Source organism: Pinus tabuliformis, chromosome Q (genome assembly GCF_031772625.1).
Source record: "Pinus tabuliformis cultivar Carrire ecotype Pingquan chromosome Q, CPIR1, whole genome shotgun sequence".
NCBI lineage: Eukaryota > Viridiplantae > Streptophyta > Pinopsida > Pinales > Pinaceae > Pinus > Pinus tabuliformis.
The window spans coordinates 767,772,764-767,798,147 of record NC_142296.1 but is presented as its reverse complement, the minus strand read 5'-3'; the positions used below and the strand labels follow the sequence as shown (position 1 = coordinate 767,798,147).

At 37.1% G+C, this 25,384-nt stretch overlaps 1 protein-coding gene across 1 annotated transcript in view; it reads left to right on the top strand.

Annotated features, from left to right (window-relative positions):
* LOC149221755 (AUGMIN subunit 7-like) overlaps positions 1-1,868 on the top strand; it is a 53,589-nt gene extending 51,721 nt beyond the window's left edge. Inside the window, exons 5-6 of the mRNA XM_089383029.1 lie at positions 1,167-1,265; positions 1,630-1,868. Coding sequence (XP_089239155.1) covers positions 1,167-1,265; positions 1,630-1,848 — 318 coding nt within the window. The 3' untranslated portion in view covers positions 1,849-1,868. The remainder of the gene's footprint in view (positions 1-1,166; positions 1,266-1,629) is intronic.
* Positions 1,869-25,384: the final 23,516 nt, after the last annotated feature.

Below are 25,384 nucleotides of genomic sequence, written 5' to 3'. Positions count from 1 at the left end.
TTATCTAATGTTGTTGTCAGTTTATAATAAAATTTAATTGAAATATTATATATTTTTAGATGTTGCTTATCTCATGTTTGTGGCATTGTGATTATCCGATGTTGTTAGTTTATATTTAAATGTAATTGAAATAATGAATTTTTTAAATTTAATTGAAATATTTTTTTTTTTTTTTTTAATGCTTGCCTCATTTTTTTTTCCAAATCATTCTGATTTTTTCTGTAAGTCTAGTTATTTTGACCCCCACCGAGTTATTCCTTAGTCCAATATTTTTCAACATTGATAAATATCAAACCTTTTCTGCGTCCATGGGCTTCAGCAACATTCCTGGGTGTTTTACATTTTGCAGGTAACATGATATTCCTAGGACCCTATTCCTAATTCTTTGTTTTACTGTCTTGGTTTTTTTTACAAAGGCTCTGATGACCAAGCTACTTTGTCTAGTTTGCTCCTTTTCCTAGAGACAACAATGCTAAAGAAATTTCTGGGTGAGCATCAGTTTCCTTGCATTTTCCATCAAAATATCTCCTTTTAGGTGTTCTAAGAGAATAGCATTGTTTTTGTATCTGCTATAAAGCTGCTAACTATCATGGATGTTGGAATGCAACAACATCGGGCAGCTCTGTAGCTTGAGTTAGAACAAGGACAACATATTGTCATGATGCACACATGCAATATTCGTCTGATTGCATTTGGTGAAGGGCAAGATTGTGTTAGTTTTTTTTTCACCTGTTTATGTTAAAGTGATCGATTGCTTTCAAGTTTTAATCAATTTCCTTCGCAATCTCTAGTTTATTGGAGTGTTTTTGATTGAGGGTACATGATATTTAGGTTCAATGTAAAATAAGACTTTTCAAATACTCTTTATTTTAAATCAAGTTTGTACATTGCTTATATTATAATGAGAATTGGTTTGAGGATAGGGACATTGCCAAGCCATTACGTTATAACATTTAATAAACAGTGCCTTGTTGTGTTTATCTCTTCATATCTGTTATTTTGTCGCTTTTTACAAAATTAAGGCATCATTTGATCTCGGAGTAAAAAATTGAAAATGAGCTGATAGTTTCCAGATTGTGAACCAAAAAAATTGCATGCTTAGCATGAAAGTCAAAACCTTTCTTGTTTTTTCTGCTTATTTTTTGAGGCTTTTCTTATGCGTGCAGGAAATTCGACCCTGGACTCATATGATGGAGCTTCCACAACTACATGGATTGGGTCCAGCAGCAAATAATCTATTGGAAACCTACAGAGTGCTTCTAAAGGTCCTATCTCTAACTTGTATTTCCTTTTCTTCTCTTAATGTGATAATATTGACAAGGAAAACCTTATTGGATGTTTGATTCGTGATCTTATGGGCTACCAGGTGCTTTTTGAATGATAAAATGTCTTATTCCTATATTTGTAACCTGGACATCCAAGAGTCACCAATATGGAAAATTGTATTATGGTTGCTCTGAACATTAGGTGACCAAATATAGATAATGTTTTCTTCACATGATTTAATGTGGACAGAGGCTATGAGTACTACTGCTGTTTACTGGGTGTATTAATGGTTTTCATAATATAACCTTGATTTTATAAATCATCTAACGAGGAGACTTGGTTCTCTTTTTAAAAAATTTACAGTTTCTGCGGAACCTTCGCAATTTGAGGGATTCATATGCTGCTGTTGCGATTGGGTCAGAGTCAACAATAGACGATGATTCAACTTCTCCAAAAGAGTCATCTTCTGTTACAAAGATCATCTCTGAGTGTGAAGAAGCTTTGACTACTTTAAATCGGGATCTTGGAATTCTTTCAGCCTCTTGTGCACGAGATCAAGGAGGAGAGCCTAATGAAGACTAATCCTATCTATTGAAGCCAAAGTTTATATGGCAAAGCAACATTCTTACGAGCTTCAATGAGATGCATGTCACTTTCTGTTTGTCAAATCAAATTATTTCGGCTTTGTCCCTCTGCAAAGAAAATTGAATTTGTATTATGCCCTGAATATTAATGATAGAATATTTCAAGAAGCTTAAATTTATCTAAAACTTCACTAGATGAACTTGTCTGTATGGTGACTCACATTATGGTAGGCGTGACATGGATTCTGGTAGGCGAGCCATGGATTCTTCACAAGGACATCTTAAAGGGCGTTTCTACCACAATCACAGTTTTACTATAACAGGGGCATTTATCAGGGTTGTATGAATAGGGAAAATGTACTATACCTTCTAATTTGTTCATATGTAATCAAAATATTCTTTATTTTATTGCACAATATCTGAAAAAGCAAAGAATTGGTTTCATGTTATGTTAGTTAATGGCTCTGCACTGTGCATGTTTGTTAAATAAGTATTACCATGTTTAACATATCAATAATAATTTCTGAAGTAGCAATGCGTATGACTTAGTCTGTACACACTTAGCATATGTGTAATCTATTCATAATATTGGGAATAGTACCTTATCTGTCCTTTATTTCACGTTTCGAAACATTTTGAGGGTTCAGACATGATCGCATTAAAAAAATGTAACTTGTTTTCAATAGCAGATGGTACAAATGACCGACTTGAATATTAACGATCGTATTTTTCAACTCTAGCAAAGCAAAGAAGACTTGTCATCTAGTTGTATAGTGATTATTCGAAGGTTCCTCGTCAATCTAGTTATTGTAATGGTTATTAGCCAAAATTCACCATGTATTCTTTCACTACACATGGTTTCAATTTCATTGGCCGATTAATCCCTCGTTGAGCAATAGATAATGTTAATTGTTCTAATGCATTGTCGTTGGTTGGTGCAATTGACTTTAATATTGTAGCTTGGTCAATTTCAGGAAGCTCATTTTCTCTCCAGTGAATGAAACCAAACACGCTACAGTTAGTTCTACCTTGCCAACTCCATTTGCGCTAAACTATGTCACAAATCCATTTTTGAACAAATGGTTGTTTAATAGGCTCAGTCTAACTAATTCATGTTTTTGCTTTTTGGTTGGAATCCAGCAATACAAATTTTGGTGAGATTGTTATCTATTGTTGTTTAAAGTGCATTTTTGAATATGTATATGGATTCAACTTCTTAGAAGCCCTTGGGGGCACTCATATTCTGCAAATTACAAAACTCAACTTATGCTTCTAAGAAATTCCTGATAGATTTTTGGGCAAATTGCTGAAAACTATTTTTGGATGAGGGAAAAAACATCAAATAGTTGAGACTTTTTTTTTAATCATATATCGATTATCATGTACTGTTAAGTTTAGGTAGATTCTATGCTAGTGCAATTTATTTAATATTTCACAGTTAGCAATCACATCAACATTAAAGTAAATTGCAGATAGAACATGAACATAAATCGCAGAAGACAAGCCAAGACAAGAGGACACAAAATGTGGTGCTAGCTAGGGACAAACGCCAAGGTGGCGAAACCCTTGATCAATTCTTCTTTTATGTTCTTCAAAGTTCAACAAAGAAAGTGAGAGAGATAGTACATTCACAATAGAAGTCAACACTTGAATTTTGATATCTACAGAGATTAGTGGAAGACATTGCTTCAACTAATTCTCTAAGGTGATTTCTTCATCTATCATAGTGCTGCATCTCATCCATTTGCTGCACTTTACTGTGTAGCACCATCACGCTGCATCATGCATCATCATGCTGCTCATGATCACTATGCTACCCATACATCATGTTGTCGATGATCTCATACATCATGCTGCCCATGATCTCATACATCATGCTGCCCATAGTCATATCATCATGCTGCCCATAGTCATATCATCATGCATCATTATGCTTCTCATGCTTATATCATCATGCTGCCTTCCTTCAGAGACAGATGCTCCGGCTGTTTCAACAGTTCCCGGTAGTTCTGGCTTTTCCGACAGTTCCGACGTTTCCGACTTTTTCGGTATTTCTAGCTTTTCCAGCGTTTCCGGATTTTTCAGCAGTTCCGGCTTTTTCCGACAATTCCAGTTTTTCCGACAGTTTCGGCTTTTCCGGTAGTTTCGACAGTTTCGGCTTTTCTGACTTTTTCGATTTTTCTGGCTATTTCGGCTTTTCCAGCAGTTCCAACATTTTTGGCTTTTCCGGCTTTTCCTTAGGATCTCTCCTCCTACTAAAACCCAAAGACAAGTAGAGAGAGGAAGAGATCCAATTGTGTGTAGAAATGACTTGAAGTCCTCTTCTATTTATACTAAAACGTAGAGGTTGAATAGACATGATTGTTGGGCTTTTGAGCCTACATAAGTTGCTGGCCGACTTAACAATTGTCCATAACATAAATAAATTAATAACTTCATAAATACTTATCGGAATTGGATGATCTCTAGATCAATCCTACACCTCTCAATGAGAGGTATCCAATAAAAATATCAGCTGCCATAAATAATATGACCCACATGGAGTTTGGCCCTAGTTGCCAATTTTGACACTCCCTCTTAACTAGGGAGAACTCCATCCACTGATCCATATGTCCAACTGTACTATCTCTGCCATCAGTGCCCTGCACTGCTCTGCTCAGCGCTGCTTAGCTTTGCTCTGCTCAGCTCAACTCTACTCTGCTCTTCTCAGCGCTACTGGCTCTGCTCTGGTTTGCTCAGCTCTGCTTTGCTGGCTCTGCTCTGGTTTGCTCAACTCTGCTTTGCTGGCTCTACTCTGCTCAGCTCAGCTCTACTGAACCATGAAGAAGAAGAATTGATCGAGAATGTGTCATACCATTCTCCACTGACCCGAAGTCAGTCTCAGAGTGTGTACCACTGGTCCTAGACCAGTCCTCAACCGACCTGAAGTCAGTGTGATAGTAGGTACAATTCTTACCACTGGTCCCAGACTAGTACTCTACTGACTCGAAGTCAGTGTCAAAGTATGTACCATTGCTCCCAGACCAGTCCTCAACCGCTCTGAAGTCAGTGTCATAGTGGGTACAACTATTAGCACTGGTCCCAGACCAGTACTCTACTGACTCGAAGTCAGTCTCAGAGTATGTACCACTGGTCCCAGACCAGTCCTCAACTGACCCCAAGTCAGTGCCATAGTAGGTACAACTCCTACCACTGATCCCAGACCAGTATCATTGATCTCAGATCAATGAAGGTCATCCTAACATAGGGAGTACGGTAGATAAAGCGATGCGTCCATCGGTACTACTATGGTCCCTATCCTCATTTCCTTGCTCATTGATCAGATGAGAGGTACTTCCCATGAGTCCCAGACTGCATGGGTAGGATGCCTCGATAAGAAAACTTAATCAATCCTGTCCTCATAGGAGAACTAATCATCCTGCTACATAATCGACATGGAGAACACATCATCCAGGCCTCACAGGAGAAATAATCATCCTGCTACACAATCGTCATGGAGAGCACATCATCCAGACCTCATAGGAGAATTAATCATTCTACTACACAATCGTCATGGAGAACACATCATCCAGACCTCACAGGAGAATTAATCATCCTGCTACACAATCGTCATGGAGAACACATCATCCAGACCTCACAGGAGAATTAATCATCCTGCTACATAGGAGAGCGAATCACCCTGTTCCACAAGAGAGCGAATCATCTTGTCCCACAAGAGAGCGAATCATCTTGTTCACAGGAGAGCGAATCATCTCGTCCACAGGAGAGCGAATCATTCTGTCTCGCAAGAGAGCGAATCATCTTATCCCACAAGAGAGCGAATCATCTTGTCCACACGAGAGCAAATCATCTTGTCCACAAGAGAGCAAATCATCCTGTCCCAGTGCGCACCACCAGGGGAGGGTGAGTCACTCTGTGGTCGTATGTTGCTCTAGTAAGAACTGTAAGCCCCCAGAGCTCCCAGAGCTCAATGTATGAAACATGCAGGACCCTTTTACAAGGGTCTCTCGACGATTCCAAGTCGTTCGGCAAAATCACAAATTTGATCTTTCCCCAGGGCTCTGACAAAGTGTAGCGACCTGTACATCATCTCAGTGTGATGGAGCCTCCTTGCTCATCGACTTACCATATCCCAGATAAGGTAGTATCTGATGTCTATTTGCTGGAGCAATCATTGAATACGGTATTCCTCAATAATCGAATCCCACCTTTGGTTGTCACAAAGGATCACAGTGGTATTCATCTTGTGTACTCATTGAAGAGTTTCCACAATGAGGCAACTTCATATGAGGTCATACTCGTAGTTATGTATCCGGTCTCGGCAGTACTTATAACAACCGATTTCTGCTTCCTGCTCATCCATGATATCGAAGTAGAATCCAAAGAGAACTAGCACTGAGAAGTGCTCTAGTGATCCTTCACACTACCTACCCAGTCAACATTCGAATAATCATGCAGTTTTCATATTTTCGGCAGTGTATCTCAATCCATGAGAGAGTGTGCCCCGAAAATATCTCAGAGGATTCTTGGCACCAATCCAATGAGGCTCAACCAAATATGAGCTCACCATGCTAACTGCAAAACATATGTCCGGACGAAAGCTCACCAAGAACATCAACGTGATTGAGTTTATGAAACTCAGAGGCATTTCCCAAATCTGGTCCGACATCACTACCATATAACTTCTGAAAGTTAAGATCCTCGAGGTAGTCACAGGCTTGCAGTTCACCATTCCACATCTGGAATCCAACTCCCTCTTACTTCTGCAAATGAGAGGGTCTGCACCTGTTAGAAGTAGGTTGTCCTCATAAGGCGTTGGTATGAGAGGTCTATCATCCACAACCTTCGGATGGTTTGGATCTGTTTTACTCCTAGTGAATCTCAGCGTTATTAGACAGCTATTGATCCTCTCATACTATGCCCGAGGTGTTTTGCTTCAAGCCATAGAGGGCTTTCTTCCACCTGCATATGCGAGATCCCTGATTATCAATCTCAGACCCCTCGGGTTGTTCCAGACCTGTGGACCTGCTACACGAGGGGAATGGTCCCCTTGTAAGATTTTCCTTCTGTACATCTCAAACATGTACTTTCATGCTCCTTTTGAATTTAGGGATCCCTGTCACCATCCGACTCACAAGCCTTCGGTGCTACGTGACAATGGACATGGTCCCGAGTGGACTTCCTGCAATTTGATACAACCTTGAACTCAAAAACATCTTTGAAAATTCTATTTCCAAACACGTACCTTTCCATTGATGAGTGCCACCTTTGACTTCCATTTCCGAGATGGACACCAGGTTCTTGCAATCAGGTACATAAAAGTGATTCTGGGGTTCCTTGCTTTCTTTAAAGAGTCAACCATTTCCTTGATGACCTGCATTACCATTGATTCTCTGGAATGATTATTATCTTCATCAAGAGATGTGTCTCTGCCATTCGGACACTCCTTCGCATAACGACCGAACTTATTGCAACCAAGGCATCCCGCCTTTCCTTCCACCCTTAGATCCGAACTTCCCAATGAAGTGATCTTTAGATGGGCCATCAGAAACTTCCACTATGCCATTCTAATAATATGCTCTACTTCAACTTCACCTTTTGTGAACTTAGAAGAGAGATGTGGAACCCATTGATCCTTTTGTCTTGTCCCTATTGTCTTTGGTGATTGCTCTTTCACTCTTGCTTGGGCATTGTCTTCACCTCAGCTTTGTTACCATGTTAAGTTTAGGTAGATTCTATGCTAGTGCAATTTATTTAATTGTTCACAGTTAGCAATCACATCAACATTAAAGTAAATTGCAGATAGAACATGAACATAAATTGCGGAAGACAAGCCAAGACAAGAGGACATAAGATGTGGTGCTAGCCAGGGACAAACTCCAATGTGGGGAAACCCTTGATCAATTCTTCTTTTATGTTCTTCAAAGTTCAACAGAGAAAGTGAGAGAGATAGTACATTTACAATAGAAGTCAACACTTTGACTTTTGATATCTATAGAGATCAGTTGAAGACATATTGCTTCAACTGATTCTCTAAGGTGACTTCTTCACCTATCATAGTGCTGCATCTCGTCCATTTGCTGCACCTTACTGTGTAGCACCATCACGCTGCATCATGCATCATAATGTTGCTCATGATCACTAGGCTGCCCATACATCACGCTGTCCATGATCTCATACATTATGCTGCCCATGATCTCATACATCATGCTGCCCATACTCATATCATCATGCATCATTATGCTGCCCATGATCATATCATCATGATGCTTATTATGTTGTCCATGATCTCATACATCACGCTGCCTTCCTTTGGGGACAGATGCTCCAGCGGTTTTGACAGTTCCTGGTAGTTTCGGCTTTTCCAGCAGTTCCGGATTTTCCGGCAGTTCCAACTTTTCCGACTATTTCGGCTTTTTCGGCAGTTCCAGCGTTTCCGACAGTTCCGACTTTTTCGGCAGTTCTGGCTTTTCCGGCAGTTCCGGCTTTTCCGGCTTTTCCGGTAGTTCCGACTTTTCCTTAGAATCTCTCCTCCTACTAAAACCCAAAGAGAAGTAGAGAGAGAAAGAGATCCAAGTGTGTATAGAAATGAATTGGAGTCCTCTTCTATTTATACTAAAACATAGAGGTTGAATAGACATGACTGTCGGGCTTCTGAGCCTACATAAGTTGCTGGCGGACTTAACAATTTGTCCATAACATAAATAAATTCATAACTTCATAAATACTTATCGGAATTGGATGATCTTTAGATCAATCCTACACCTCTCAATGAGAGGGATCCAATAAAAATATCAGCTGCCATAAATAATATGATCCACATGGAGTTTGGCCCTAGTTGCCAATTTTAACATGTACTCATTAGAAAATATGGTTCTTCTGGGAGGTATTACAATAATAATTGTATCATTTCACTTAGGTATATTTTTGAGTGTTATTTGTGATTAGTCTTAGGATTCACAAATAATTTTTGGAAACATAGATAGCTGCTAGAAGTGAAACATTTCCTTTTAGGATTGTGAGTTTGAGTTTCATTAATTGTTTTGTACTTCTTTGAACCATTTCTAAGTCATGAGTTCATGTAGTTCATATGTTAACTATGGATCAACATGGAACCAGAGGTAATTGGTACAAATGCACATGGGGGATTAAAAGCATGGAGATAATGTTAATTGTTCTAATGCATTGTCGTTGGTTGGTGCAATTGACTTTAATATTGTAGCTTGGTCAATTGTAGGAAGCTACATGCTATAGTTAGTTCTACCTTGTTAACTCCATTTGTGCCAAAGTATGTCACAAATCCATTTTTGAACAAATGGCTTTTTAATAGACATAGTCTAACTAACTGATGTTTTTGCTTCTTTTTTTTTGTTGGAATCCGGCGATGCAAATTTTGACGAGATTGTGATTTCTTTGTTTAAAGTGCATTTTTGAAAACATAAATAGATTCAATGCACTGAAGAGCCCTTGGGGCACTCATATTTTGCAGATTACACAACTCAAACTTATGATTTTAAGAAATCCTTGTTGGATTTTTGGGCAAATGCCGAATTATTTTTTCGGAAGAGGGAAAAAGCATCAAATAGTTAAGACTTTTTTTTTAAAACCATATTTCGATTATTATGTACTCATTAGGAAAAATGGTTCTTGGAGGTATTACAATAATAATATCATTTCACCTACGTATATTTTTGAGTGTTATTAGTGCTTAGCCTTAGGATTCACAAATAATTTTTGGAAACTTAGATAACTGTTAGAAGTGAAACATTACCTTTTTAAATTGTGAGTTTGGGTTTCATTAATTGTTTTGTACTTCTTGATCCATTCCTAAGTCCATTCTCCTAAGTCATGAGTTCATGTAGTTCATATGTCAACTATGGATCAACATGGGACTAGAGGTAATTGATGCATAGGCACATGGGGGATTAAAAGCAATGCATGGAGATATCAGAGTAGCATGGTCAAAACATGGATCCAAGAAGAAACCAAAATCAAGATCAAGGAAAGGCTATAGTTGGACATCATGTACACATTTCATTAGGATGGATGGATGCTCGTGCATAACACTAATTGACTATATTGCTTAATAGCTCATATTATATGGGTTCTTCCTATGTTTTGAGGATGAAGCATGCCAAGGTGGATGAAATGTAATGTACTTAGAGAGGTATGAACGAAGTAGAATGTATTGTGGCTATAATCATGGAATAGATGGAGATCCTCAAGGGGATAATGAATGTAATGTGGCCATAATAATGGAAGACTTATTATGTAATTAAAATGAAATAATAATAATAAGCATTTGACAAAAAACTTGTGAAATATTCATGAGAAAGTATAAATACACATGAGTATCATTGTATTATGTGTGTGTTGAATTGTATTATTTTATAGCAAACATGGGTTATAGAGTTTTTCTTTCCATAATGAGTATTTGATAATGCTACCCTACCTCGAGGGTTATTTTTTCTATCTTAAGGGTTATTCTCTCTATATTCCTATGTTGTTTATGGTGAATGTCTTGGATATCTTTGGTGCTAAAGGTTTTACCTTAGAAGTGCTATAGTGGATTATCTCATATCTTTCATTCTCTCATTTGTAAGTGGTTCCCTCCACATACAAAAAATGTTTTGTTTCCTATCTTGCAAAGGTAATCTTAAAATTTCTTCCAAACAACTTTGGGTACAAAGTCGAATATCAATTCCATTTATCGTCAAAAGAGTGATAGACAACCAAGGAGGTGAATTGGGTGGGTGTTGGATGTTATGACGTTTTTATTATGTTTAGACTATAGGGCAATTGGATGGAGTTTTAGCTTTGGTAGTGTTTGCGTATAATAATAAATATCCAAGTTTTATTAACACATTTACATACAAGTTATATGTAGTAGGTGATATAATCCATTGTTTAGTACATATTGAGTTTAGATTGGATTACTGTAGATCTTGAGATAAGTTAGGATGTGGTAGAACACATAGTCTAGGTTAAGGAATAATGCTTTAAATATGAGAGCAATAAGATAGTTAATATAATGAATCACATCCCTGTATGTTTGTAGCAATGCTGCTTGTTGTTGTTTTTGTTTCTATTTACAACCCTCTAGAGATGGCTTTTCATTCACCCACTCTTCTGCATAACAGTTCTCTTAAAAATAATAAAACATACTTCTTGATAGCACTGATAAGCTTCTTGGCTTGGTTAGCACTTACGAGTGAAATTTTTGACTTGCCTTTGTGCACATTGACGGTGAATGATTTTCCATCCTTAACAAGATGGTATTGGTTGGCTCTTCGTATGAAGATTGCATCCCACATGTACATGTATGGAATTCCAAACACCACTTCACATACATCAAGGGAAACTACATATAGTTCTACTTCATCAATAAAATCAACAATGATAACACGCCTAATTTTTCACTATCTTGTTAGATTTATCTTTACATCCTTATCTACCCATCCCAATGGATGTGGGCTTAATTGATCATGGAATTCCATCTCTATTGCAATGATATTTTCCTACGATTTTGAGTCAAATAGTGCCTCAATCTTATCTCTTTAACGTGTATATTTATATGCAAGAGCTTGGTAGTTTCTTTCTCTTCCCGTTGTTGCAAGTTACTCAGATTCACCGCCTGCACTGATGTATAAATGATATTCTCATCCATGCTTGAGCAACTTTCAACTTGATTTCTCGAATCAATGTCCATGAGATTCTTCTTATATGCATCTTTCTTTCTGTTCTTTTGGTTAAGTTTTGGATGCAATTTCCAACACTTCTTCTTTGTATGATTGTTAATGTTCTAATGGTTTCCGTGGTTATTGGGATCTTTGCACTAGTGTGTTATGGCTATTGTATTTTTTTCTCCCCCCTATTCCACTTCTTTTCCCCCTCCTTAGAAGTTCCCTACTAATCCTTCTTCTTCAATCCACTTGATTTTGTTTCATCAGGCATCAGTTCTCTAGGTAATGTGCCTATACATAAGTACCATCCCTCAATCCGGGTTTGAAAAACATCACTTGCTTTTTTAGATGATTTTGTAGACCCCTCAGATACTTGAGGAATACATCTAGGTTCTTTGGGGAGATAACCCAACATTATGACAATAACTAAATTTTGTGGTTTACTCCTATACACTCTTCCCCTGCTTTTTCCTAAAGTAGCGTCACTAGATCCACTGGTCCTTAAATACCTGATAGGGTAAAATTGTTACTTTATGAGGGTTTTAAATTCCTCCCACTTGGTCACTAGAGGATCTCCCTCCAACCTCAAGGTATTTATGTGGTTTTCCCTCTAGGTCAAGGTATGACCCTTTGATTTTAGCCACAAAGATGAAGAAAACGAAATCTTTTGTTCTTCCTATCTATGATGAGCACTGAAATAAACTTCTAATTCATGCAACCAATGATTTAACTTCAAAGCATCAATATCACCTTGATACAATTTTATATCAACCTTTGCTTCCATTTTGAATAGGGATGGTGAATAACTCATGCCACTTAATTGGGTTAATATTTTTTGGATTCTTTCTTCAACTCCTCTATTTCCTCTCAATCTCCCGATCTCCCCTCCGATCAGATCTCTATGTTAGAACCCCCATCATCTTCGAATAGCCCAAGCTTATAGATCAAGGCTACCATGAGGAGGTTCATGTTATGGTTTATATTTGCAACTTGTGCCTCCAACCATGAAAATCTCTACTATGTAGAATCAAGAGGGTTATTCATAGATTTATTGGCCATGATTGGGGTTTTATGACTTTTGGCTTGGCCAATCTAGATCCCCTGCAAATATACACAATATTCCCAAAGAAACCTAACATGATACCAATATGATCAGTAAATTTCAGTGGATATTCCACTGTACAATTCATCACAATAGATTTAATAAAATTATACCTAAAAAACTGAAAGATACACCGTGAGGGTTTTTTTCTCTTTAGATTTCTGGATCTATAAACTATTGTTCATTGCATATGCATGCAAATTATAATTATGAAGATAATAAAGAACAATGAAATAAAAACTCACAATCCACAATTGACACAAGAAATAACATGGGAAACCCTTTTGTGAGAAAACCCAGCTGGAAGGTTAGGTCAATCTACTCTCTTTCTCTAAAATAGAAAATGATTGCGAGTATAAATAAGTAAGGCTTGTGACCCATGGGATACTACAGTAAAAAATCCTCTCTATGTTCTCTCTCCATACCCCCCTTGGCTACTTTGCTTGTTTATGGAACAAGTTCATTGGAAAAGAATGGAACCCCTTTTCCTTCTAGTGGCTTGGTTATAACACAACTTGATAGCATACTAGTGGTTAGGTTCGAATCATTCAAATCTTAACTAGAGTTACAATATGGATTTTTCTAGAGCATTCTTCATCATGATCGTGGCTAACCCCTTTTCTATGATTAATGGGGCCTAATGTGGCATCCTCTCGAATTATGGTGGTCAAAATAAGGTCAACTTCCAAGTGGCATAACTTTTGCATACATGCTTCGACTAAGGTAATTATTATGCCATTTGAAAAATATATATGTAAAGGATAGGTAATAAAGGTGTGGCACTGAAGAAGCAAATTTTTACCCCAAAAAAATGTCATTTAATTCCTCAAACTACTCCTGAAAGGTTTCAGACCCCAATTTGCCAAACTGGGTCTCGTTAGTAAAAATGGTCCCATGATATAATTTATCCACTATTTCTACTTTGAAAGCATCGAGATGGATGAAAGAGAATACAATGATCCAATATGGATCAAATATTCTCTTCAGAAAATCTCACAATATTCCTAAAGTTACAACATTAAAAAACCATACATTCATCTAAGTTTTAATATACTTGTAAAGAATTTGTCTTGCTCATTAATAATACATCATTTTGAATTATTCTAGCCTGAATGTATTTTAGACCAACTATAGTCATGCTTTTGAGAGGTTGTCTACTTATGCATTTTGTTCCTAGAATAGATTTTGAAATTTGACTACACTTTTGAGAGGCTATCTACTTATGCATTTTGTTCTTAAAATAGATTTTGAAATTTGATTACACCCACACACACACCCACCCACGCACCCACACACACATAATTATATATAATTTCTTTTGCATGATATTGAGTTACAATAATGTGCACATAAAATATACGAGCAATGATATATCACGTCCTTAGAAAATGACATGATTATCATTATTACATATTAATAATACATCTACTTGAAAGTATTATTACATAATTTTAAATTTTACTTTACTATAATATATACCTTTTAGGTATATTACATATTTTCCTTTGCCAAGTGCTTTACATGTGGTCCATTTTTGTATTTTATTTTCCTTGAATAGTTTTTCTTGTAAGGAATGCGTTGACGGCGTTGGATACTACCAATATACAAGGGATATCCCCAATATGAGGTCCCAATTAGACCTCACACAGTTTGGTGTAGGAGTCCCATCCAGAATGCGACCCAACTTCCGTTTACTTAAAAATGTTCCTTGGCTTAAGTAGTTAGCATGAGAGAGAAGTGCACATGTGCTTTTGAATGAGCAAGAGAGTGTGCCTTATGAATGTTCAATTACAGATGTACCAAGGTTATTCTACTGCATAGGGGAAGAAAGCGCGTCTCTAAAAGAGAAGTAATATTACTAATCCAATGGAGACACACACACATATTAGAAGGACTCATCTAACATCAAGCGAAATAGTTCACATAAATGTGATGATCGTTATAATCATTACACCACATTTCCAATCAGTTAAGCACAAAAGTCACTGAAATAGTTCAATTACTTCAATACATATGAAAGCGAACATGAATCATAAATATTTAAATAGTAGTCTTAAAACATCCACAATCCATGTATGAAAATGTGTTGGCCAAAAGGCTTCAAGTATTAAGAAAAAGTTCCAAGATACATAAGTACAATGAACATCACTAGCTCCAATAGTGGAGCATTAGAGCCACTACTTGCTCCCCAAAAGTACTAACTTTATCTCTCTATTCCTTGTGGGACAAGCACATGTTAAAAGTCCTTTGAATGAGTAATGAGGATCCTTTTATAACTTGAGGCATGACCTTTCACATCCTCATGACTCTTGAATTTCCAACTCCTGAAGACCTTTGGACTTCTACAACTTTTATACTTCCAAATGAATTTTGGAATTGCATATGACTCTTGATATTACATGTCTTTTGGACTTCCATGGATATTTTTTCCATACATGACTCTTAGACTTCCATTTATTCGTCTTTACAATGATTACATCATTGCATCATAATTCGACATCATCATGTGATGAGACATGAAAAGTCACTATCCTTGATGACTGGGATTTCCTCAGTGGGTGACATGGCTGCCACTCGTGTCTTTATTCTGAATGCAACTTTCGATCATTGATGTATTCACCATCCAAAGGGTTTTTGATATTATGAAGTCTTCAAGGTGCTTCGATTGTCAATAATTTAATGTGTTCTTTGTTGCTTCCTTTGTCTACCTTCTTTGCCCGATCTTCTTCATGCATGCTTGCGATGCTATTCCTGAAATTCCTATAACTGCAATCACTCATGATAAGAAACTATCAACTTGAAAATATCCTATTCTAACATGTTTCATTTGGATTTTGTGTTAATTCCGTGGCAGTATTCTCAAGAGAATAAGGAGAGCTTCTAGGCAGAAGGGAACACTTTAAAAGGCTAAAGGGTTGAAGGGTGTTAGCACTCCGTAAATCCCTTTAGGCTGAGGAAAGGGACACATAGGTAACCACAAGACCACTTTGGACTAGAAACTAGTCCTTTCTAGTCAGAGGGGGCTCCCTCACTTGAAAAACCTAAAGATTAGAGACTCTAAGCACATGATTTGACAGGGTCCAGATCTGAAGAAAATTCATGAATTTAATGGTGGTTTGGTGGAGGATATGGAACATAACAAAAGAGAATGTGACCACAAATACTTCTAACTTGATGTATCAGTGCATATAACGAACTATAAGTACAAGGGCTTGATTAATATATCCCTTAAATTCAAATCGATTGTTTGCAAAGGGGAAGAAAAATAAATAAATTCATACTCGTCTCAAACACAATAGAGAAGTCAAGAATTCTATCAATTGAATTTAAGACTGAGTATTCAGAAGAAAAAAACATATAGAGGCATAACAATTTTCATTTGCATATGAATGAAAATATCACAGTCACTCGAGCGCATGCCAGATGAATTCAAGGAAAAGTGATCTATTACATCTTCAGAAACAAGATAACAGAAAGATGATTGGAACATGAAATTACATAAGGAAATCACTCATTTAAAGGATGATACCATAAGAATCCCTGCACAAATAGTGGTCAAATCTCACACTTGAATACTCTTTATTCATAAGATATATCAAAATAAACACTAAAATATCTTCGGATCAATTCACCATCCAACCTCTACTACACTACATCACACTGTATTATATAGGTCTAACTTTACAAAATATCCATAGACAAGCTCAATGCATGAGCCATCCAGTATGGATTGAAACATGAGCAAAAGTAGAAACTTAATGTTTTTTTTTTTTGTGTCGAAATAGATAAGAAATACTAAAACATATCTATGTTTTATTATGAAAAGCATTGGAAACAACTAATTTATCTTAATCCTTATCTTATCTAGATAACATTCTGCTATGGAAAACACTGATCCATAAATCAATCCTCATCTAAGACACAAAAATAGGAAACAACTACTGAATAGACATATTTCACACATGCAAAGGTGACAACTGATTGATGACAAAGCGATGAGTGGACCACTAAATAAGAAATGAACCCTTCCACATATTCCCTGACACTTGGAATCCTCAAAATATCCATGAATTTCCACAATCTCAAACCAAATTCCAATTTTTTTACAATTCTGCCAACAAAAACTGCGAAAATAGGCCTCGAAGAAACATCTATAGATCCCAAATGGTAGAAAATATGTAAAAAATGAAGGATTTAATGGTAGATTAACTTGTCCTAGAGATAAAATTCTCTCATTTTCTTCAAATTATTCCCCATATCCTCGAAACTCCTTTGCAAAACAGTGACTGAAACAGGGAATTTGCACAGTCCGAAAAATATGCTTTGAAGATGCATTCAAATATGGGATCCATGACATCTATGCAAAAAATGGAAGAGGTTAATTTTATTTAGCATGTCCTTGAGAAAATCTTCTTTAAGTTTCCCAAAATTCGCCTCCATTTGATCGGAAAGTGTTTTGAAAAAGGATGGATAAAACAAAGTCTTTGTGCAACACTAGGCAACGAAAACAGGGGTTGCACAACAATTTAGAAACAGTGGTCTAATCACAACTCTATTAACCTTGAATTAGGCTCATTAACATAGATTTGAAGTTAGTATTAATACTTCTTACCTTAGGATTAACAGAAGGTGAAAAATCAAGTCGTGCAGAGACTATGTAGCACTGATGAATCGTTGCGTATCGACAACGCATCACTATGTGCAACAACTGAGTGGGAAGAAGAGGTGCGCAAAAATGGTTTACAATGGTTTTATCTATGTTATATTTGTCATTGTATTTGCTGTGGATCGATGTAAGGTATCGTGTAGTGATGATGTGTCCTTTAGCGCTTGCTTGACTTGGCATGGGTGTAGGGAGTATGGGAAATGATTAAGGTTTAGGGGTATGATGCATGTGTGAATGATTAGGTATGGGGGTGTACAATGATGGTGAATGTAGGAATATAGTAGTAGAATTTAGAGAATAGGTTTAGAATGAAAGAGAGGGTGGTAGGGTATGCAAATGAATATGAGATGGGAACATATATGAAGGGGTGGATGTATGAAGGGTATAGGATAGGAAAGTAAGGGGGTAAATGAAGTAAGAATAAAAGCATAGACCATAATTGGTGGAATATTAATGACTAGACCTCATAACCAACAGAACCTTAGACTACCACAAATTCATTTCGAATGGTTCTGATCAACAAAGATTGACACATAACCCCTTTAACCTGGATTGACTTTATAAACATGAGACCTCATAACTCCCACTGACTGAGACTTTTTCAAAATTTTAATGATGTTGGACAATGGCTTTGAGACTATGACAACAACAATATTCATAGGCTAAATTGCTGCTCAAAAACTGAAAATCAATGGATAAGGCAAATACATTTGACGACAAAAACCTATGACCCTAACATCGTCACTAATCAAGCCCTTGTACTTATAGTTGGTTATATGCACTAATACATCAAGTTAAAAGTATTTGTGGTCACATGCTCTTATGTTATGTTCTAGATCCTTTGCCAAACAACCATTAAATTCATGATTTTTCTTCATATATGGTCTCTGTAAAATCATGTGCTTAGAGTCTCCTATCTTTAGGTTTTTCGAGTGAGGGAGCCCCCTCTGACTAGAAAGGACTAGTTTCTAGTCCAAAGTGGTCTTGTGGTTACCTCTATGTCCCTTTCCTTAGCCTAAATGGATTTACAGAGTGCTAACATAGTGACGCCGTTGTCGGGGAGCGAATGGTTTCATATTCCCTGGGAAATATCATCATCGTTTAGATCTGATTGCTGATGGTGGAAAACATTCAGACACATAAAAAAGGCTGAACCATTCACCTAGCGACTCTAAATCAAGTTTCAACATGATCTGAAGACTCCACTAGCAGCAGGGTCCAAGAATCAAGATGGGCTCAATTGCAAGAACAAATTTCAAGTATGATCCTATGCATAGAACTCATATTCTTGGCTTTCCAAATCCGATGCCTTGTGTCAATTGGTCAAATTATCTCCTAATATTCAAAGATGAGGACGGAGAGGATGCTGCTCTACATCTGGTTAAATTTCATATGCATGCACGCAAGTTGAAGGTTCAATTTCTTGAAGATTGTATGATGAAGATGTTCATGGAAACCTTAGAAGGAAAAACACGGTCTTGGTATGAAGGTTTTCCATATGCTAGTATTTATTCTCTTAAAGATTTTCATTCAACATTTTTTGAAAAATATAGAGAATCTTATCCTTCTTTGTCATTGGTTGAGGATTGCTGTGAACATTTTGAGGTTTTCATTCAAAATCTAGAGAATTCTTATGGTGATGAAGAGTTCATGGATGAAGAGATCCTGGAGGCTTTGTATGAGAACCCTTTCCATCACCAAGAAGAACAGGTGTCTTCTCCCTTGGATGAAAGTGAAACCGAGCAGGATCTCAATGATGACAGTCATGTTCCATCTTTTGTAGCTGATTACAATTTGCAACAATCTTGTGATCAGGAGGGAGAACTAGTAGAGAAAGATTGTCAGTTTCCATGTAACCAAAACAGGGATGAAGACAATGTTTCCAATTCTCCTTCATGCCATTCCTTGTCTCAATTTTCAGCCCATGAAGAAAATTATGAAGAACAAATTTATGAAACTGCATGCACAAAAACTTTAGGCAACAAAATCGTTCACAGTGATAGCTACCCAAGATTGCAGAAAAATTATGAAGAAGAGCAGGTTGTTTTGGATCCCATGGATATGGAAATTCTTGTTGTTGATAAGGTGGCTGCCTCAAATGTATATTTTCAAGAACAAACTTCTCTTTTTCCTGATGCAAGTGAAAAACTTGATGAACATATTGTCTTCTTTCATTCTAACAAAGATTTTGCATTGGAAAATGAAGGGAGTGCTTGTATTTCTGCTGACATTCAAGACATGGTAATGTTCCTGATTATTGAAGATCCTTTTGCTAATTTGTTGCAACCATCAAGGGAGATGAGTTTTATTGTATTTATGGATCATGAGCAGATGCGCAGTGGACAATTTGAGTTTCCATTTTCAGAATTTTCCTTTATGTCTGGTGTAGTTGAATACAAGCATAAGTCAGACAATCATTTGCTTGATTGGCTACACTAGAGGGATCATTTTGCATGATTGTATATATATCTTCAGTAGGTGGGAAGTCGTCATTAGGATTTGAAGCTTGAGGTGAATGCCCTAAGATCCCAATGGTCTGCTGCCATAAGTATAGACAATCAGTAGTTGAAATTTGTAGTCTGTCAGTTAAGTTTAGTTTTGAATGTTTGACTCCATCGCCCAATGGTTTAGGCCACTAGTCTGTGATTTTGTTCTTGGCACCTTGCTGGGAGGTTGCCATCCCCATTGGAGCCAATGTTAGGGTCATATGTTTTTTTCATCAAATGTATTTGCCTTATCCATTGATTTTCATTTTTTGCGGAGCAGTTTAGCCTATGAATACTGTTGTTGTCATAGTCTCAAATCCATTTTTCGACATCAATAAAATTGTGAAAAAGTCTTAGTTAGTGGGAGTTATGAGGTCCCATGTTTATGTGTCAGTCTTTGTTGATCAGGACCATTCGAAACGAATTTGTGTAGTCTAAGGTTTTGTTGGTTATGAGTTTTGGTCATTAATATTATGCCAATTATGGTTTATGCTTTTATTCTTACTTCATTTACCCCCTTAATTTCCTATCCTAAACCCTATTTCCTTTCCCTTCATACATACACCCCTTCATAAATGTTCCCATCCCTTATAGATTTGCATACCCATACCCCACCCTTCTCTTTAATTCTAAAACTATTCTCTAAATTCTACTACTATATTCCTACATTCACCATCATTGTACACCCCCATACTTAATTATTCACACATGCATCATACCCCTAAACCTTAATCATTTCCCATACTCCCCAAGTCAAGCAAGAGCTAAAGGACACATCATCACTAAAGAGACTTTAGATCGATCCATAACAAAGACAGTGACACATAGAACATAGATAAAACCATTATAAACCATTGCTGCACACCTCTGCTATCCACTAAGTCGTTGCGCACAGTGCTGCGCAGCCACTGCGCAATGATTTGTTAGTGCTACATAGTCTCTACACAACTTTATTTTTCACCTTCTGTTAATCCTGAGGTAGTAGGTCTTAATACTCACTTCAAATATATGTTAATGAGCCTAATTCAGGGTTGATAGAGTCATGATTAGACCACTGTTTATAAAGTGTTGCGCAACCCCTATTTTCGTTGCCTAGTGCTGCACAAATACTTTGTTTTAGTCATCCTTTTGCAGAACAATTTTCGATCACATGGAGGTGAATTTTGGGAAACTGAAAGAGGTTTTTCTCACGAACGGGCCAATAAAATATTCCATTTTTTTCACATGTGTCATGGATCGGGATATTCGAATGCATCTTCAAATAATATTTTTTAGACTGTGCAAATTTGTTGTTTTAGTCATTGTTTTGTAGAGGATTTTATGAGGAGATGGGGAAGAATTTGAAGAAAATGAAAGAGGTTTATCTCCAGGACAACTTTATCTTCAATAAAATCCTTCAATGTTTACACAGGTTCTACTATTTGGGAGCTACATGTGTTTCTTTGAGGCATCTTTTCGTAGTTTTTGTTGGCAGAATTGTAAAATATTTTGGAATTCGATTTGAGATTGTGGAAATTCATGGATATTTTGAGGATGCCAAGTGTTAGGGAACGTGTGGAGGGGTTCATTTCTTAGTCAGTGGTCCACTTATCACTTCTTCATCAACCAACTGTCACCTTTGCATGTGCGAAATATGTCTATTTCAATAGTTGTTTCCTGGTTTTATGTTTTAGATGAGGATTGATTTATAGATCAATTTTTTTTCATAGTAGAATGTTATCTAGATAAGACAAGGATTAGGATAAGTTATTTGTTTCCAGCACTTTTCATAAAAAATAGAGATATGTTTTAGTAGTTCTTATTTATTTGGACACAGAAAAAACATTAGGTTTCTACTTTTGCTCATGTTTCGATCCATACTGGATGGCTCATGCATTGAGCTTGACCATGAAGATTTTGTAAAGTGTAGACCTATATAATACAGTGTGATGTAATGTAGTGGAGGTTGGATGGTGAATTGATCCGAGGGAATTTTAGTGTGTATTGTGATTTATCTTATGAATAAGGAGTATTCAAGTGTAAGATTTGGCCACTGGTTGTGTACAGATTATTATGGTATCATCCTTTAAATGAGTGTTATCCTTATGTAATTTCATGTTCCAATCATCTTTCTGCTGTCTCGTTTCAGGGTTTTAGGGTGTGCTCATGTGCTCAAAAAAGCAAAGGAGGGGGCATGGCGCATTGTCGAAGGACGAAGGATGAAGCTTTAGGGATTCAAAGTGTGTTCATACACTCAAAGGGGCAATAAGGGCATAGGACACATTGCTGAAGGTTGAAGTAGTTGAGATTCGGGTATTCATGGTGTGCTCATGCCCTCAAGGATGGAGCAGTCCTTCGGGTCATAGGAGTGCACTCAAAGAAAGACTTGGCTCTTCAAGGGCACAATTCAGAACAAGAAAGGGGAAATATGCTTTAGGGGTGCGCTACGTGCTCTTGGAGGGAACATGGCACACTTCTGAACAACCAAGGGTTCATGTTCAAGGCTTAAGAGTGCACTCATCCACTCCTTGCCTTAATGGGTTCATTTTGCAACCAAAATTTGTCTAAGTACGAAGGATAGAATGAGGGGCAAACACAATGAGTTTAGACATAAAATTGTGTGTGACACATACCAAATCATAAATAAAACTTATACAAGCTTTAATAACAATAAATAGACATGAAAATTCCACTTTACATACATTCCCCAAGTACAACAAACAAAGTGTGTGCAACTGCGACCAAAAGTGTTGTTTTAGAACAACAAATGTGTTATGACCATGAAATGCACTAAATATGTTTTAATCAATGCGACAACACATTAGGATGATGAAGAACACTTGAAACATATAGAATGACGTGAAACAACACTTGAAGACCAAGGCAACCCTAGATACGATAGTGAAGTAGACTCCAAAAATTTAATGTAGTGAAATTTTTGGAGGGTGTTCTAGCAACGACAACACTTGGCGACACACTGTGCAAGCTTCAAATTCTATGTTTAGGCATGGATTTTCAGTTAAAGGGTTAGTCATTCAGGTTGTATTGACTCACCAATTATATTATCTTGACTTCCCCCTTTCAACCCATTTATATACATAGTACCTCACTTTCTTTCACTTCACTCAACACACAAAAGATACACCACATCACAATTGTTTTAATCCAAGAGAGGGTAATATGCATGAAAAGTTTATGATATTTAGAGTATTAATTTTCATTGCTAGTGTTACTCCATTGTCAGCAGGCCTAGACAATACCCCGACCGAGTCATTTCAGGAGCACAAATGTTTCTTGACTCCCAATAGGCCTAGACAGTACCCCAGTGAAGTCGCTTGCTTCACCTCCCGACACATGAAGCCTTTCTCTTCTTTCACCATTTATTTAGTTATTTAATAAGACTATGCTTATTTTCAATGGGAAGAAGAGGGTCCTGACGTATTGAGAGAAGAGGAGGTTTCCCCTTTAGAGAATTATTTTAGAACCTCTGATATTGGTTTGCTCGCTTTATATTTTCCCCTTCTCCTTTCTCTACTAGATTGGACAAGCGTTATCACACAAGTATATTTATACCAAGTTGAGTAGTTTGGATACTATAATAGGTGCAGATCTAATAGGTTCCCTCAATGTTTTCCTTTTGGATGTATTGCAGTTTTCCTTCCAGACTTAACTCAACCTATGAAATCTTCCTAAAGCAAATAAGAAGAAAAAACGGATAACCAAGCGTTTTGGTTGTCACATTTTATCTTTTATTCCACCACAAAGTCCTTTTGAGCAATGCAGTCATAGAGGGTATTATTGATTTACAATGACCAAGACACAAAACAAGACAGGACATGACTAACATAACACACATATGACTGACACTGACGAAAAAGAAAAGAAAAGTACAAACTGTACCATAAACATAGCTTAGAGTTGCTATTGAAAATAATGCTTCAAATCTTAGCCATTTACGAGAAGGGGGTAAATCCCCCCGTCTAAGGATTTCAACGTGAACATATTATGACCGAACTTCTCTTCAATGGTAAATGGGCGAATCCACAGAGGTTGCAACTTCATGTTTTTTCCTTTTTCTTCATGGGCTTTATCCCACTTCAATACTAGGTCACCCACATCGAAACTCTTAGCCCATGAAAATTTCTTTTCGAACCAACACTTAACATGGTGTTGATGGACGACAAATATCTCTTTGTCTTTGAGCCTTTCTTCCTCAAGATTTAACAAAGTATTTATCCTACTCTGAACCAGAAGACAAGGTCTACCTTGGGACTCTTGGGAGAGTTGTAAGGTTGGGAGATACATGTTCGAGGGCAAGATAACTTCTTTACCACAAACCAAAAAGGATGGCTAGGTTTTGAGGGAAGGATTATGAGTTACACGATTAGACCATAACATATTTGTCAAAGTATTGTGCTAGTTCCTTTGCTCAGAGAAAATGGTTTCTTGATTATGTAGATAATATTTTTATCTGTCGATTCAATTAAACCATTTCCCTGCGGATAATAGTTAGATACATGCTTTAACACGATACCATTTTATAATGAAAATTCGTATAGTTTCAATGAATAAAAATAAGTTTCATTATAAAAGACAAGAGACGTTGGAATTCCAAACTTGGTTATAATGTTATGCTATAAGAAGTGGATGACTTCCTGGTTGTTTACTTGTCTTAAGGGAACTTCTTCTGGTCATTGAGTAAAATAATATGTCGTTGTCAAAATATATCAGTGTTGCGTTAACGAATGTGGAAATATTTATCTGATAGCATCTAGGCCCCATAGTTGGGAAGGCTCCTCAACTACGACTGGTAGTAGTGGGGCTGCTGATTTCTGATCTCGACCGACACATATTTGATAAGTTGGAAACTTGCAAACATAAGAATGATCATATTTGAATAAGGTGGGCCAATAATAACCAACCCTCATCACTTTATGCACTTTTGTGTCACCAACATAGTGACCACCTGCCGGTCCATTGTGTAAGTCTATAAGTTCCTTCTTTGTATCATGTGGTTCAAGCATCTTATCAAGACACCATTATGGTGCTTTCTGAAAAGCACTCCATGAAAAAGCTGGTAGGATAGAGGTTTAAGGAAAATTTTTCTCTTTTTCTTTGTTCGATAAATGCGTGGGCATGGTGTCGTGCTATAGAAATAGCTGTATGTCAGAATACCATGGTGCTGTAGATGTGGTATGGGGAAGATGTTAAACATTGTACATCTCGATTTCCTGCTCCCATCCTAAAAGATATTTCTCAGGAGCACCTCTTGCTTCAACAACTAACTGACTGAGGCCATGACCTTAATGGTGTGAATTGGTTTAAACTCCATGTCATACTCTTCTAATCAGGGCATACAATTTTCCCTCTTCTCACCTAGCTCCTGCTGCACAAAGAGCATTCTTAGCGCTGTGTGAGGTACAAAAATGATCGTGTGAGCTTTTAGAAGATAGGGCCTAAAGTATTGACTAGCTTATATACAACATACGCTTGTTTATCAATGGCAGGATAATTAAGTTCTGACCCCTGTAAGCTAGCAATCATGAAAGAGATAGGTCGCTCATTTCCTTCAACATCCTTTTGAGTCAATACAAACACAATACACAAATTTGAAGCAT